The 16,521-nt window shown below is 49.1% G+C and overlaps 2 protein-coding genes across 21 annotated transcripts in view; one reads left to right on the top strand and one right to left on the bottom strand.

Annotated features, from left to right (window-relative positions):
- Positions 1 to 16,521, bottom strand: part of ME3 (malic enzyme 3) — a 327,764-nt gene that overhangs the window by 13,525 nt on the left and 297,718 nt on the right. For all 3 annotated transcript variants that reach the window (XM_082410149.1, XM_082410150.1, XM_082410151.1), the window contains exon 8: positions 8,085 to 8,194. In XM_082410149.1, coding sequence (XP_082266275.1) covers positions 8,085 to 8,194 — 110 coding nt within the window. The remainder of the gene's footprint in view (positions 1 to 8,084; positions 8,195 to 16,521) is intronic.
- The window catches only part of LOC309636759 (protein tyrosine phosphatase type IVA 1-like), a 102,139-nt gene that overhangs the window by 22,219 nt on the left and 63,399 nt on the right, over positions 1 to 16,521 (top strand). The window contains exons 2-3 of one of the 18 annotated variants that reach the window (XR_014250203.1): positions 64 to 407; positions 1,066 to 7,864. The exons of 10 other annotated variants lie outside the window; for them this stretch is intronic. Coding sequence is in view for 6 of the 8 variants with exons in the window: in XM_082410251.1 (XP_082266377.1) it covers positions 10,492 to 10,877 (386 nt within the window). In the remaining 2 variants the exon portion in view is untranslated. 7 more of the 18 variants (XR_014250204.1, XM_082410251.1, XM_082410260.1 and 4 more) reach the window with 7 other exon arrangements.

Below are 16,521 nucleotides of genomic sequence, written 5' to 3'. Positions count from 1 at the left end.
GCTACAAAATACTAATGGTTGCAGGGTGGGAGCAGGAGTGAACTTTCCCTTTTCTGTTTCCAGTTTTCCATTGGACAGAGAGCACGTTTTCCGCTCACCTGATTCTATTGTATTTCACGACAGCCTTCTGCCTCCTGAAAAGAGCTGTACAAAGCATACGACACCAGGTGGCGCCAAAGATATTTCATCAGAGAACCTCCCAAAGACTGCATTCTTGATGGGTCTTTTCCTTCTTGGATGTCAAGTATCTTTTGTGGTTAGAACCTACAAGCTGAATCACAGCTTACCTGCAGAAATTCAGTGCTGGATGGAGAGCGTGACATCCAACAGCTATACAGATGAGGAAACTGAGGCCAGAGAGAGGCAGTGGCTTCCGCCTGTTAGTCACCAAGTTAGAAGTAAAGCAGGTAAACCTGGGTTGCTGCTTCCACCCCTTCCTGGTCTATGCAGCTCAGACAGCCTTTCCTGACTCTGGAGTTGAAGGCAGCAGGAGTGGCCTTATGGGGTTTCCCTGGGGGAGACCTGAGGAGCGGGTGGTAGTGGAGGTGGAGGGAAGTGAACTTAGGTGGTGGATGTAATTGTTCAGTTGTGACTCTGGAAGCGGTGGAAAACACAAAGCATTGGGAAATCTGATAGAAAGGAGTTGAAAATTTCAAAAGGATACAACAACAACTGCCACTTATTGATTGCTCTCCCCGTGACCTTGTCTCCGTGCTATGTATGCACTTGCCTGCATTTATTTGCTCATTTAATCTTTACAGCAACTCTAGGAAATAGGTACTACTGAGCTCCCATTTTTTCCCCTTTCAGAAGTGGAAAGTGAAGTTCAAAGAAAGTAGAAACAACCAGGAGAGAAGTGAATCGTCTCACCACCAACTCTATAAAACCTCTGCCTCCGGTCCATATACTTTGCCATTTCTCCTGTTACGTGGATGAATGGTCCCTGCTCTTAGCTAAAGCCACCTCCAGCTGTGTGCTGGATCCCACCATATTTACCTACTCAAGAAATTTGTTTTGTAATTCTCTCCCTTTTTCTTTCTGCATCCTCAACTGCTCCCTCTCTAGTGGATCACTGCCATCAGCCTACAAATATGTCATCAAGTTCCCATCCTTAAAAAGCCTCCTCTTGGGGGCTTCCCTGGTGGCGCAGTGGTTGAGAATCTGCCTGCCAATGCAGGGGTCACGGGTTCGAGCCCTGGTCTGGGAAGATCCCACATGCCGCGGAGCAACTAGGCCCGTGAGCCACAATTACTGAGCCTGCGCATCTGGAGCCTGTGCTCCGCAACAAGAGAGACCGCGATAGTGAGAGGCCCGCGCACCACGATGAAGAGTGGCCCCCGCTTGCCGCAACTGGAGAAAGCCCTCGCACAGAAACGAAGACCCAACACAGCCATAAATAAATAAATAAATAAATAAATAAAAGGTTAAAAAAAAAAAAAAAGCCTCCTCTTGACCCTATGTCATTCCCACCCTATTTCTTACTTCCCTTTATAGCCAAATTCTTCTAAAGAGCTGAATATACTCATTGCCTCTATTTCCTTTCTTCTTGGTCTCCCTGAAACCCAGTCCCATCAAGCGACTGCCCCACCTCTTGTCAACCTCCCCAGCACCTCCATCTTGCCAAGTTCAGTGGTCAGTCCTCAGCCCCTCCTCTTCCTTGACCTTTCATCAGCATTTGATACTGGTGTTCATTCCTGCCTTTGGGAAGCTCTGCATGTGGCTTCTGGAACCCCATGCTCACTGGCTACCTTGCTGGTTACTTCTCATTCTCCTTTCTGGGATCCTTCTCTGAGGCCATCCTCTGAAGTGGCAAGTTGCCCTATTCACAGTCCAGAACTCAAGAGGGAACACAGCAGTTCTTAAATCCCATATTATAAAGTTTGGCAAAGAAAGTTATCCCCATCATTAACTTTCATTTTGAGGAGGAGGGTCTTGGGTAATGTATTTATTAGGGATTTAAAAGTAGAGAGGAAGGAAGCTGCAGAGCTTTCTGGAGGTAACCACCTGGAGAGGCCCGGGGGTCTAGGGATGTGTTAGAACGCGTGCCCGTAAATGCTGAGGGCAGCTGAAAGCATGACTGTTTGTTCCTCATTCATGATGAAAGAAAAACAAATTTTCCTTTTCAGAGGGAGCTTTCCATACTTGCATTTCCTGCAAACTGAGTACTGGAGGTTGTAGGTTCAGGAAATAGCACAAAAGGACTGAAAATGTAGTTTCTATTCTGCTTTTCATAGTCACATTTGACAAAGTTAAAGAAGTTTCCATTCTAAACCACACATTATCAGAGAAAAGGAAAAGAACTAGCTGTTTCTCAGGTGAGACAAGGCTGCTGTCTTAGGCAGCGAGAAGGACAGGGAGTTAGGCTCGGCAGGGTCTGGCCAAGGTGGCTTTGGAGGCCTGGGGCCATGGGGGATTGGGCATCCTCTAGGATTAGGTTGGCCCACTTTCATGATCCGCAGAATTACCTTCCCACAGCAGCCAGCGGCCGCCTGTCATTTGTTCATGAGCGTGTACTGAGAGCCTGTTCTGGGGCTCCACTGGGTATATGGGTATATGAAGCCTTAGATTTATGAAGATCAATACAACAGTCTTGACCACAGGGGTTAGCAGCATAACTGTTCAGAAAATTCAAGTTCCCCTTATTGGAAACCAAGCAAAGGCCTTCTAGATGACTTCAACCCTGTCTCTGTGTCATGAAGGGAATTTTCTGGAGCCCTTGGACTCTCAAGAAGGCAGTTCCCGGCCCATGAAGGAGGCAGGGTTAGACTATTCTGCCACCGGAGGGAATAATTACCATGTTCTTGGCTTCTTTGGGGATTTAACTGATGCAACAGGCTAAGGGGGAGGTCTCAGAGCAGCCAGGATTAGACGTACGAAGAGAACCACAAGAATCTCAGGGCTGGGAAAGCCCTGTCCGGGAAGAACAGCCTCAGAACACAGGACTTAGTGAAAAGGAAGGTTCTGGGGACTGGGGAGAGATGAGGTTGAAGCGGCCGGGGGAGGTTTCACTGTGGGAGAGAGAGACGGGAAAGGCCAGGAACTGCTGCTCAGTGTGTGTGGTACGGGAAGGAGAAGCAGAGCGCTGACAGCTGGAAATAACCCCTGGTGTCTTGTAAACAGGACAAACCAGCTGGACAGACTTCAGAGCTGAGCCATTCCTCCCCATCTGCCCCTTTCCTACCGTGGCATCTGAGCCCCGGGGTATTTTGAAATATTCTGCAAAGCGGGTGACCCCTGCCCAGTGTCACTCCCAGGCCCTGGGGAAGGGTGGGATCGTCCTGGGGCCTGAGGAACAGGTTTGGCCCTGGGTGCGGTATCCTGGGGGAGGTGAGGTTTGAGTCGTTAAGGACAAAGAGAAATTAGCCGAGAGCAGAAGAGAGTTCTAGGCAGAGGGACCAGCACATTCAGAATCAGAATCGGCAGAAAACTCACAGAACTGACTAATGCAATGGGCTGGAAGAATAGGCTGGATGTGGAAAGAGGAAAAGAGGTGAGGTGGGCCCCTGCCTCCCTTCTCGGGCTTTCCCAGGCCTGCGCTCACACCGGTCCCTCTCCTCACCTCCACCAAAGCCTCTCTGTTTTGGGTCTCAACACTTCCTCCCTCCCTCTGGGACTTGTGTTGGGAGCTTCCTGTGCACCAGAGGTATCAGTACCCGGTACCAGAGCTGAGTACGGTCACATGCCTGCTCCTGCGCTACGTCACTGCAGCCCTTACAACTAGCTGGTGCCATAAGCAAGGGTGACGATGAGAACGCTTAACGATGAGCTAGCACAGTCCGCGTGCAGCCAGGATCGATGCTGGCCTTAGGAAGGCGTCCTGATCTTTCTGGCAGTACTGGCTGAGGATCCCTCATGGCTGTGAATACCATCATGTCCATTTTACAGACCAGGAAAAGAAGACTGGGGGGATTTAAGCCACTTGGCCAAAGCCCCAAAGCAGAAAAGTGGGGATTCAGACCTAGGCTTGTCTCAGTCCAACATCTGACTGCTAAGCACTCTGGCTCACAGATGAAAACTTGAAAGTATGAGGGGTGACCATGGCCTGACATACCACACAGGCACCCTGACTGGCCGTCTGCTCTCGGGAATGTGGCCGGACTTGAGGGCAGTGCAGCTCCGGGGAGGCCTGGTGGGGTGGGAGGACACTCTGGAGCTGACAGGCCAGCTGGCCTTTGCTGTCCCCAGCCACACTGCGGGCAGCTAGCCGCGGAGCCCGGGGGCCTGTGCTCACCAGGCCAGCAGTATCCTGGACCTGGCTTCCTGGGAAGGACACAGCTGGCCAGTCCTCTAGCAGGACCATTCCTAGCGCTGTTTCCCTTCCAGGTCTCTCTCTCCTCCGCTAAGAGCCGGGATGCTTCTGTGATCCCAGCTGAAACAACAAAAGTCACCTGAGCCTCTGCCTTTTCCAAAACTCCTGAAGAGGCTTCCAGCGACGAGTCAGTGCACGGGCAGCCCTGCTCACCGAGAACCAGCCTGGGGAGGCTGAGGCTTTGCACCGGTCTGAGCTGGGAGTGGGGCTGGGGCCGGGGCGGGGGGCGCGCGGAGGAGACCATGGCAGCCCTGGGGAGCTCTTTACCCTGCCAGTGCTGGGGCCAACCCTACCCTGTGGTCGGCCACGTGGGGTTGGTGATTCCCAGGAGTGTGGTGCAGCAGGACTGGCTGGGGTTCAAATCTTGTGCCCGAGCTCCTGCTCAGCACCAGGCACGGCCCGGCCCTCACGGAGCTCAGTCTGGTGGGGACCCTGAGGCCTTTAGTCATATCTTTCCTTATTCCACCGAGGACGTGAGGCTGCGCTGGTGTTCATTTCATGTGGGCAGCCTGGTTCCATCCCCCGCCATTCTGGGGTGTTCCAGAAGATTCTGACCACGAGTCCTGCTGCGGTGGACCGGGCCTGTCCCCAGCAACCACATGCGGCTTGGTTTTGGTTTCTGTTTTACCACTGTGATTCCTCCCACCCTCCCCCTTCTCCCAACTCTCTCCAATTCTGTGCATGCAGGCGTTCCTTTCTATTTTTGAGCGTGGCTATGTAGTTTCATGTTTCTTTTTCCTCTTCTCTTTACCTTGTGTTTGGAGGTAAGGGGGTCAATTCTAGCATGAGCTTAATCTTCCATGTTGCCCCATTCATCCCGGAATTCCTCACCAGCCTGCTAATTGCCCACCCAGCACTGAGAGTACACATCATAGGCTTCTGGTTCTGGACCCATCACTAACCAGCTGGCGACTGTGGGCCAGCCCCTCCCCGTCCCCAGGCCTCATCTGGGGGGGGGGGGTTCTGTGAACTGTGGGAGTTAGAGGAGAGGATGGGAGGGGTGAGGAGAGCGGTGACACCCACACTTATGTGGGGTCTGGAATTTAATCCTCACCAAGGAGACTCACAGCACCACCTCACCCACGAGGGAGCATGGGCAGCCCGACGTCCTGGACAGACAGTGAATTCCGAGTTAGAAATAACTAGGTTCTAGCCCCAGCTTTATGCCTGTTAGGCTGTGGGACGTGGAGCAAAACTTAAGTCCTTGAACTTCAGTTGCCTCATCGGTGACATGAACAGCAATGTCCGTCCTCCCCACAGGCGGAGGGGGTGAGGCAAGGAAGCTGTGAAATAGTGTGGATGGAAAACACTTTTCTAGCCTAAAGCTCTGTGTTCATGCCAACTGGATTACTTGGCACAGTTTGGGTTCCCTGGGAAGCAGATTCAGAGAGATGTGAAGTGTTCAGGATGTTATCAAGAAGTGCCCTGGGGATCAGCACACCTGTGCTAGGGAGGGAGTGGAAGCAGGATGGGGTTGAGGATGGGGAAGCGGGAGAAGCTGAGCTGCGATGCGGTCCCCAGGGCCTCAGCCAACCCCGTGGGGAGCTCTGGAGTTACATGTCCCCTCAGAGTTGTCCTGCACTGGGCCAAAATGGTTGAGCTTCTAGATTCCCTGATCACCTGGTGATGCCGTCCTGGCAGGGCAGGACCGTGGGCGAGACGGCTCTCTGCAGCTGCGGCTCTGCTTGATGATCCAGCCAGCCCTGCCGCCAGCTGGGGCAACAAGTCCTTTCTTGAAGGAAGATCTGGGCGGTGCTGTTAATCACACGGCCACGCCTAATGGTCAGGTTGTCCCGATCAAAGACTCGATATTACAGGGCTCCTGCCATTCTAGTACGATTTGCCAGCTCTCCTCATGCATTTTAGTTTAATGACTTTAGTCTCATTTCTGAGAAAAGAATGGGAAATTCCTCCACTGTTTGCCGTGGGACCCAGAAAACCATGCCATCTGGCTTTGCCTGGGAGTGAAACAGACTCTACTGGAACTGGGTATCAGCAGGACATAAAAACTAACGAATTGATTTAATTTGAGAAGTTTTGTGTGTGTATACATGAGGGTGTACACACGTGAAGATGTATATATGTCTGCGTGTGAGCACATGTGGGGTGCATTTCTGGGTGAGTATATGTATGACGACCTGGACAAGAGAGAGGCTTCGGGGGCAGGTGTCCAGTGTAGACACACCCACATGAACAGGTGGGTGCTTATGAGAATCTCAATTTGTGCAGGTGGACCTCGTTCGTTCATTCTTCAAACATTAACGAAGCATCTACAGTGCGCCAGGCACTTGTGCTGGGGCTGGGAAGTGAGAAGAGAAAAGATGTGGTTCCTGCCTCTGGGAGCTTATTGTCTCCTGGGGAGACAGACAACTCAATGCAGGCATGTGGGGTACAGTGTGGTAAGAAAGTTGACAGAGGGGGGCACAGGAGGCTGTGGAGGCACCCGGTGTGCATCCAAGTCAGGCTGTCCCTTCCCTGGGACAGGAGACCCTGGAGCTGAGCCTTGAAGGGTGAGTAGGAGTTACTGAGCCAAAGATGATGGGGAAGAGTGTCCCAAGCTGAGAAGCAGAGCTTTCACGTGCAGAGGGAACTGACCCAGAGGGAGGTCATAGGAGTACAAATAAGACAGGGTTGGTACTATCTGGTAGGATTAACCTGTGAAGTGCTTAGAACCGTGCCTGATGAATAACAAGTATTCAGCTCTGAACCTTAGCTATTGTTAACCTGGGCTTGAATCCTCCTAGGTCTCTCTTACTCACTTGATGAAAACTGTGACCTCTTTGGGCCTCATCTGCAAAATGTTGGCCCATCTTTAACTCCCAGGGACCAATACTTGTCCCCTACCAACCTGTTCTTTTTTACATGACATGGTTCCTTGATTTGAAAAGATCTTGCTTGCCAAACTTCATTTGTTAAATAATAACCTACATGTCATCAAGGTTTCCCTTGGGCTTTATAAAATACTAGGAATAACTGGCAATGCTCCTTACTGAGAACTCCTGGATCAGGTGAGATAATCGCTGAGGAACCACCCCGCCTACTCCAGTGTCACATGCTGGCATCTCCACAGCAAGAAGCAAGTGCCTTTAGGTATTTCTGGTCCACAGAACAGGGAGCCAAGTTGACCCTGAACTAGAAGATGCTTCCCATTGACTTTTGGAATGTTCTGGGGCCTTGGTTATCATTGTGAGAAGCACTCATTCCAGCCAAGTTAAGAGAAGGCCTTCTCCTGATTCCCTGACAGTGATATGCCTTGTGTTTGGAAAATCCAAGAGTGAGCTGTTGTGGCTGGCGAAGGCCACTTTTATGGTGATTGATGCTTTGGTCTGATGAGTCCTATGTGCTGGTACTTTCCATATATTAGCTCCTTAAATTTTCACAATAATCTTCCAAGGTAGTTACTATCATTCCCAATGAATAGATGATGAAACTGTGGCTCAGAGATGTGATCTGCCCATGTTCAACCAGCTAGTAAATCACAGCATTGTTTAAAATTTCTATCATATATCTAATCACCAAATTCTTACTTTCCTCTGAAGCAGTAATCATCTCCATTTTATAGGTGAAGAAACTGAGACTTAGCAAAGTTATGGGACATGTCCAAGGTCACAGAGCTGAGAATTAGCAAAGTGAATCTGGATTTACTGCTCTTTCTTCAACAGCTGCTGGCAGCAAACCGGCTATGAGGTGGCCCCTCCCCACCTGGGCACCCAGGTGAGCCTTTGTGAGAAGGCATTAGTCCTCAGGGGCTTTGTCAGGAGGGGTGGAAACTTACCTTGGATGTCATCGTTGAACATGCAGTACTTGTTGCGGTATTTGTTGAGAAGGCGGAAGGCATTGGCATTGGCAAAGTCTTCAAACTGGATGAGGCAATTTATTCCAAACCTGTGGAGAGGGAGAGGAAAGAGCACGTGATTGCCTCCCCAAGATGATGCCTGGCAGGTCCCAGCCTGAACTGGGGAGCAGGGAGGTGCAGGCCAGGGGTGGGTGTGGGTGTGGCACGGCTCATTCACTGGGGTTTATGCCACCTGGCTGGCTTCTGGACTCTTGGCTCTGCCTGCCTCATTATGATTTAGTTATTTATTTTTAATTGAAGTAGAGCTGATTTACAATGTTGTGTTAATTTCTGCTGTACAGCAGAGTGACTCAGTGACACATACATACCTTGTTTTTTTGAAGATTTATTACTCATTTGACAATACTTCCCATGTAATTAAAAAAGAATATATATATATATATATATATTTATTTATTTATTTATTTATTTATTTATAGCTGTGTTGGGTCTTCGTTGCTGCGCACGGGCTTTCTCTAGTGGCGGCGAGCGGGGGCTACTCTTTGTTGCGGTGCATGGGCTTCTCATTGCGGTGGCTTCTCTTGTTGCAGAGCATGGGCTCTAGGCGTGCCGGCTCCAGTAGTTGTGGCACGCGGGCTCAGTAGTTGTGGCTCACGGGCTCTAGAGCGCAGGCTCAGTAGTTGTGGTGCACGGGCTTAGTTGCTCTGTGGCATGTGGGATCTTCCGGCACCAGGGCTCGAACCCGTGTCCCCTGCGTTGGCAGGTGGATTCTTAACCTCTTCGCCACCAGGGAAGTCCCATACATTCTTTTTTATATTCTTTTCCATTAAGGTTTATCCTAGGAGATTGGATATAGTTCCCTGTGCTATACAGTAGGACCCTGTTGTTTATCCATTCTAAATGTAATAGTTTGCATCTACTAACCCCAAACTCCCAGTCCATCCCTCTCCCAACCCTCTCCCCTTTGGCAACCACAAGTCTGTTCTCTATGTCTGTGAGTCTGTTTCTGTTTCATACATAGGTTCATTTGTGCCGTATTTTAGATTCCACATATGAGTGATATCATATGGTATTTGTCTTTCTCTTTCTGACTTATTTCACTTAGTATGATGATCTCTAGTTGCATCCACATTGCTGCAAATTGCCTGCCCCATTATGGACGAGGATGGGGCAGAGAGTAGGGGTACGGAGCCTGGTGGTCAGCCAAGCCCACATCATTGTCTCTAATGTGGGCTGGTGGCTCCCATGGGCTCTGGATGGCAGACCCCAGGGGTGCTGGAAGGGCTGAGATGGGGCCCCGCCTCTCTGTGGCCTGTGGCCGTCTGAAATCCCAGCAGAAAGCTCACTCCAAACGCAAGTGCGTGCAGAGAGCCCGGCTCCTCTGCCACTCAGGCTTAGGGAGCCTCTGCAGCCTCCAAATATCTCCCTTGGTGGACCCTGAAGTCTCGAGTCCCTCCACCAGAGACTCTTCTGGGTTCAGGCATTATTCCCTGATAAGATAAAGGGAAGGTTGGGAAAGGCCACTGCATGAAGCCACTGTCATCCACTAACACCTTGGTGAGGGCGTTCTCCATGTGCAGGTAGAGCAGGATCAGTTGCTAAGCTGGTTCAAAATGCAGATCACCAGGCCCATCTCCCAAAGGGTCACTTGGTGAGTTTAGGGGTGGGGCTCAGGAATCTGTACTTTTTCCTCCATCTTTACTGAGGTATAATTGACAAAATTGTATGTATTTAAGGAACACAACAGGATGTTTTGATACACGTATACATTTGAAATGATTACCACAATATCAAGCTAATTAACACACACATCACCTCACACTGTTACCATTTTTTTTTTTTTTTTGAGTGGTGAGGACGTTTAAGATCTACTGTCTTAGCAAACTTCAACTACCTGATACAGTATTAATTATTAACTTTGGTCACCATGCTGTACAATGCATTTTCAGTGAGCACCTCAGATCGTTCTGATCCTGTCTGGAGAACTCAGAAACACTGCCTTGGTGGGTAAAGACAAGGCCCATTAAGTGGCTTGAGTTGTTCTATTTAAAATCTACAGTAGAATTGCCTTCTAGATTTCAAAGTCAGGAAAAAGTTTGTGTTTCCTAAAAAATGACTGGATTGGTAACCCATGTTTCCTGTTAACACTGGGCGTCAGGAAGCTGAGAGCTGTCTTCTGCCCTTTAACGGTAGGTTCCCTCAGCCGAGGCTCTCTGCACGCACCCTCCCCTGACTCGATTCTGGCTCTTTGATCCTGCTTTTGTGGGTTGTACTGTGTCTCTTATTGGAGTCTTTCTGGAAGCAAGTGTGATGTGAATTATTAAAAATTACTTAATCCATGGGCAGAAAAAGGATTTCATCTCATGGACCAATTTGTGACCCACAGTATCTGCGGTCATGTTCATTGAGAAAAAAAATACCCTGATTGATCAGCACGGAGTGTCTGGGCATGTGGTAGGAAGAAGTGCCTGCCATTCCCAGCTGTGTGAACTGGAGGCCTGGGACCAGCTTGGGACCAGCTGTGGAAAGAAAGATGTACGACCTTGTTGGAAAAAGTGGCTGCGGCCCACGTGTGGTGGGCTTCCTGTGCTGTCGGGGCATCTGTCTAATAAGGCTGGTGGCTGTGAGGGGGTAAGTAGCCCTGAAGTGGCCCAGAACACATTTTTTCCAACCTCTGAATTTTGTGCATGGCATATCCTTTTTTTCTTTTCAGAGAATTTACCCATTTTTTGGATGCATTGCAACTGCTCTGCATTTGACTATATTATGTAGAAAATACTGAAAATACAAACTACTTTGTAAAACCAAAGACAAACATTGAATCCAAAGATAAACTATGTTTTACACAATGGACACTTTTCCCGTAGTTAGTATTAAATTTTAAATATCTATTCCTTTTGTTAAAATGATTACTTTACATACTACTCCCAGAGTACATCTGCATTGCAAACATAGCTCAGTAATTCTCAGAAACTGTTTATAGAGGTTTGTTGTAAAAGGAAGCGTACCACCAGAAAAGGGAGGAAGCAAAAAATGTACAGTAGAAGTGCCAGTGGGCAGGCAAATATTTGCTCCTACCATGGTCCTTCCAGTTGGAGCCGTTGGTGGGGGGATTTGGAGACAGGTTCATGTCACAGGGGCCGAAATGAAGAGGCAGCAACTTGCCTCAGTCCAGTGTTGAGCTCTGGGCTTGGGTCAGGGGGCTTGGGTCAGGAGGCTCGTGGGCCTGACCTGGCTCTGCCACTGCAAGCGAGTGTCACTTCACTTCTCTATTCTGCCTCAGTTTTCCATCTGTCAATGGGCACAATATTTGCCTGGCCAACTTTGCGGCTGTGGTGAGGATTAAAAGCTGGGGGTGATTTTTAAATAGTCAAGTGCTAAACACGTGTCATCCTGGCCACAATTCTTATTCCCAGTCACAGAGCAAGTGCTGGTGGGGGAAGGTGTAGGGAGCTTGCAGTGTCTCCTGACCCACCATCCAGCCCTCTTCTCCTTGTACAATGAATAGAAATGGTTAAAAAAAAAAAAAAAACCTTTCAGTGCACAATTATAATGCTATGTTCACCAAACCAACATTTACTGTGAATTTTTGTTCAGGGTGTGAATTTCAAGTATTTGGATGGGGAGGGAGGAACAGAATGTCTTTGGTTGTTGGTGACATTTTGATATACAGAATGCTCACAAGACTCCCAGTGTCGCTCCCGCACTGGCCTGGAGCTAAAATGCTGAAAAGGTCAGACGGCAAAACACTGTGATGCACATTGTTTCTCGTTTCTCTCACCGTCTCTGTCTCTTACACACACACACACACACACACACACACACACTTGACCTTTAAGCAACACCACTCTTAGGTTAAAAAATAAGGCAAGGATTATAAATAAATACCTTTGTTCAGTGCACTATTATTCTTTCATGTCAAATTCAGTTTCACATAAGAGAACCTTCCCAGGGAGCAATTTGATGAGATACAGAGTAAAATCTCATTCATTCAAGTCACTTTAATCCTAACTTGGAATTGGATAAAAGGCTATGTGAATCTCCCATCCAATAACCTAGACTCAGAGTTTCTTGACCTCCTTGTATTTAATGACCTCCAGGACCCCTACCCACCTTGGATGCCCTCCCCACGGCTGCTCCCTGGACCTTTCGTCACCAGGAGCCACTCCTACTAAAAATTCACACTGTGCATTTCAGTCTCTGACCACAGCCTCTCCTTCCACCTCCCTTACTTCCACTATACCTCTTCTTCATCTCCAGTGAGACCTTTGGGCCCTTTACCATTTTTTCCTGGTCCCTTGGCTCCTGACTTATGGCTTTTCACGAAACCACACCACTAACTATCCAGTCTGAACCAAGGGTGGTTACTTCAATTGCTCTATTTGCATCATCCATCCATCCATCCATCCATCCATCCATTCCCTCTGCCCATCCATCTGCTGGTCCATCCATCCATCCAAAAGCAGCTACTGAGCACCTATGATAAGCCAATACTGCAGTTGTTCAGTAAATGCTTTAGGAAGAGCTGGGTACATGAAGGAGTTGGTGGAAATTTAGTGTGAGTTTTCCTGCCAACTTGTTAAACTAATTAAAAGCCAATTAAGGGGCTTCCCTGGTGGCACAGTGGTTGAGAATCTGCCTGCCAATGCAGGAGACACGGGTTCAAGCCCTGGTCTGGGAAGATCTCACATGCCGCGGAGCAACTAGGCCCGTGAGCCACAACTACTGAGCCTGCGCGTGTGGAGCCTGTGCTCCGCAACAAGAGAGGCCGCGATAGTGAGAGGCCCGCGCACCGCGATGAAGAGTGGCCCCCGCTCGCCGCAACTAGAGAAAGCCCTCACACAGAAACAAAGACCCAACAGAGCCAAAAATAAAATAAAATAAAATAAATAAATAATAATTAAAAAAAAAAAGCCAATTAAGAACAACAAAAATTTCAAAATGAAAATTTTAAAAGCTTAGGTTACAAAAAACCTTTTCTCAATTCATCCATGTATATCCAAATACAGGATGTTGGACTTTCATCATAACACCAATTTAAATGTTAATTATAACTGCCTTACATATTCATGAAAATACTTCTACGAATGACAACAGTAACAAAAACAGCTAATGGTTATCGATGGTGCTGGGCATCAGGCTGAGTTCTTTGCATGAATTATCTCAACTAATCTTCCCATGACCTTATGAAGTAGGTAGGTGCCATTTCAGAGAAGGAATCCTGAGCTACAGGACGTTCAGTTATTTGCCCCCGGGGTTATTTATTCTCCTGCAGTTGGAAAGTGGTGGAGCTGGAATCTGAATCCCGCTCTATCTGACGCCAGAACTTAGTTTAGGTTTAACAACAATATGATTTTGTAAAACATAAAGTGAAGTCGATGTTAAAGTTAGGTTTCTTTCTCCAACGAGAGAGACAGTGCCATGTGGTGAAGAAAACGCTGAACTGGGGCACAGGAAAATCGTATTCTCCTTCTGTCTCTGATATAAGCTCTGAGTCTTGGGTAAGTCCCCTTTCTCTCTGGGTCTTAGTTCCTGATCTGAGAGCCTTAGGGGAGAAGCAGGAGCTCCTTAACGTAGGGTTGGAATAGATACACTAGGAGCTTCACTGAGATGTAAGTCCAAAGTAGGATGTCTGACCATTCCTGGTAAGAGCAACATGTGACAGGAACATCAGTATTTTCGAGTCCTTTTTGAGCTGACCCAGAGCAGACAGGCTGAGCGAGCAGGGCCGAGGCGGCCACTGTCCAGGTCGTACAGCTGGAGCAGCAGCCCCTCCAGAGGGGCCCCGCTCAGGCCCCCTACTCAGGGCTCTGGACAGTTTCCTGATTTCAGTGCCGGCAGTTCATCGCTGACCCTCCATCCTGCCAGAAGCTGCCCCTCACCGGGGCGGCTCCTGCTTGTCTGTCCCCTTCTGCACTTTTGAACTCTTCACCCTGAACTCCTGGCAGGGGCTGGGGAATATCTGCTGCTTCTCAGGGGAGAATTCTTGCACTGGAGAAAGAAGCACCTTCCCAGGCTGCACACGGAGCTGCCCAGACTCCTCCACCCTGGGGACTCCGCTGGGAAATGGCCTTGGCGCTGCCACAGGAGGCATTCTAAGGCCGGGGCTCACTTAAAGACACAAGGCCGATGGGTGGATGTTAAAAGTTTTTTTCTTCCAGCCCTCAGGCAAGAGGAAGCCTGAAAATGGTGACTTGTGCCTGGGAGCCCTAGGGAGCTGTGTGTGACAATGTGACGAGACCAAGCCAGGACCCACGGAGCCGGGTACCTGCCACCTGGGCTGCAGCCTCCCCAGGGTAAAAAGATTCTGAGATGGTTGCTCTGCCCTTCCCCCCAGCAAGCTGACCAAAGGCTGCGTGAGAGATGTGGTGAGACCAGAACATTCCATGGGCTGCAGACCTGGTTTCTTTGTTCTGAAGGTCAGGACCTGCCATTCTTTCAAACACTTGGATCTGACCTCTTTCAGGCCTGAACAAACACAGGGCACCTGGGAAGAGCAGGTGAATTTGCTCAGCCTGCCTCCAAACAGAACAAGAAAAACCTACCACTCATATTTCCATGGCAGCCCACTCCATGCCCCCAACAAAACACACGCACACAAGACTCCCCAGCAGAGTGCATGGTGAGGACATCAGTTACACCCAGTGGAAAGCTAGTTCTTTTGTTTATTTTGTCCTTCCAGGAATTAGAGCTGACAGAATCCTGAAAGCTCTAGGTCTTTGTTTTTATTTTACACATTCCATTGAACTCTAGTCCCTTGAGATGCTCTCAGGAAGAGGTTCCATGGCTCAAACCATTTGGGAAACTCTGAATGTTCATATAACATATACAATGTATATACGAAAGATTCTGAAAAGTCCTGCATTAAGAAACCTGTTTAACTCAGCATTTTCTAAACTTCTTTGACTAGAGACCTCACCCTTCTGTGTCCCACCCTCTCCATTTATATGATAGAGCACAGTTTGACAGACACAGCTCTCTGCAGAAAGAACTTTGCAGGGGCTGGGTGGACTCAGGGCAAGGCCATCTCTCCCTGGGATTCCTGCAATTGTTACTTCTGGCCAGGATCCTATAAATACGGATCTCACCTCCTCCAGCTTTATTTCCCTTCCCCCAATCCATCCACTGTATCTTTCTAAACACAAATCTGTGCAAGTTCTTTTCTTAAAATCCTTACAGGGCTCCCAACGCCTTTGGGGTTGTGTTCAGACTCCTTAGATGGCGTTCACTTTGGCCCCAACCTTAATGCTCACCCCCTTCTCATGTCTTCTGTCGCCCTGGGCATATCTTGCTGCTTCCCAACCACTGTGGGCCCTTGCACTGCTCCATGTCTTTGCTCAGGTGCCCAGAGGGCCTCCTTTTACCCTGGCCAACTCCTACTTAAATGGTAAGGCCCTGCTGAAATGTCACGTCTTCTAGGAAGGCTTCCCTGACCCATCGATTTCCTTACCCAGGGAAACAGTAATTCTTCTCTTCTCTGGGCTGCCTTGCTACTCTGGGCATATCTCTGTTAGGATACATCACATTGCATCACAATTATTTATTGACATTTCTGTTTTAATTATTAAAGAAATGTATCGGGCAGGGTATCCCCTTTGTGCCAGGAACTCTCCTAGGTATGACATAAATGTTCAATTCAGCAAACATTTCTAAGTGTCCACAGTGAACAAGGGACTGTCTTCCCTGCTAGATTACAAAGGCAAGTTCAAGAATTTCAAGTCTGCGGGGACACAGGAAAATAAAAAACAGTTGCAACATACTGTGACAAGGGTAATAATGAAGGTATGTCCTAGGCATGTGGGAGGCCTCCAAGGGGCAATCGGCTCTTCTGGGAGAGGCACCAAGGGCTCCACAGAGCAGAAGACCGAGGCTCGGCCTGAGGGAGAGCAGAGGTTCAGGGGCAGACTGTGCAGGGGGGGGCGGGGAGGGAGAAGGGCGCCTCAGGCAGAGGGAACGGCACATGCGTCTGGAATGAGAATGGGGGGCCTTCCTGGAGCTGCAGGCAAATAACCAGAGTTGGGAGAGGGGTGAAGAAGGGGAGATGTTGGAAGAGCTGAGGCTAGGCGGATTCCAGGGGCCACCCCTTTACATGCCTGTGTAAAAGAGCCTACACAGGGCTTCCCTGGTGGCGCAGTGGTTGAGAATCTGCCTGCCAATGCAGGGGACACGGGTTCGAGCCCTAGTCTGGGAAGATCCCACATGCCACAGGGCAACTAGGCCCGTGAGCCACAACTGCTGAGCCTGTGCGTCTGGAGCCTGTGCTCCACAACAAGAGAGGCCGCGATAGTGAGAGGCCCGCGCACCGCGATGAAGAGTGGCCCCCACTTGCTGCAACTAGAGAAAGACCTCGCACAGAAATGAAGACCCAGCACAGCCATAACTAACTAACTAACTAACTAACTAACTAAATAAATAA

This window comes from Balaenoptera physalus (assembly GCF_965194825.1).
Source record: "Balaenoptera physalus genome assembly, chromosome: 10".
In the NCBI taxonomy this organism is placed as follows: domain Eukaryota; kingdom Metazoa; phylum Chordata; class Mammalia; order Artiodactyla; family Balaenopteridae; genus Balaenoptera; species Balaenoptera physalus.
The sequence above is the reverse complement of the archived record's forward strand: the minus strand, read 5'-3'. Positions and strand labels throughout refer to the sequence as shown.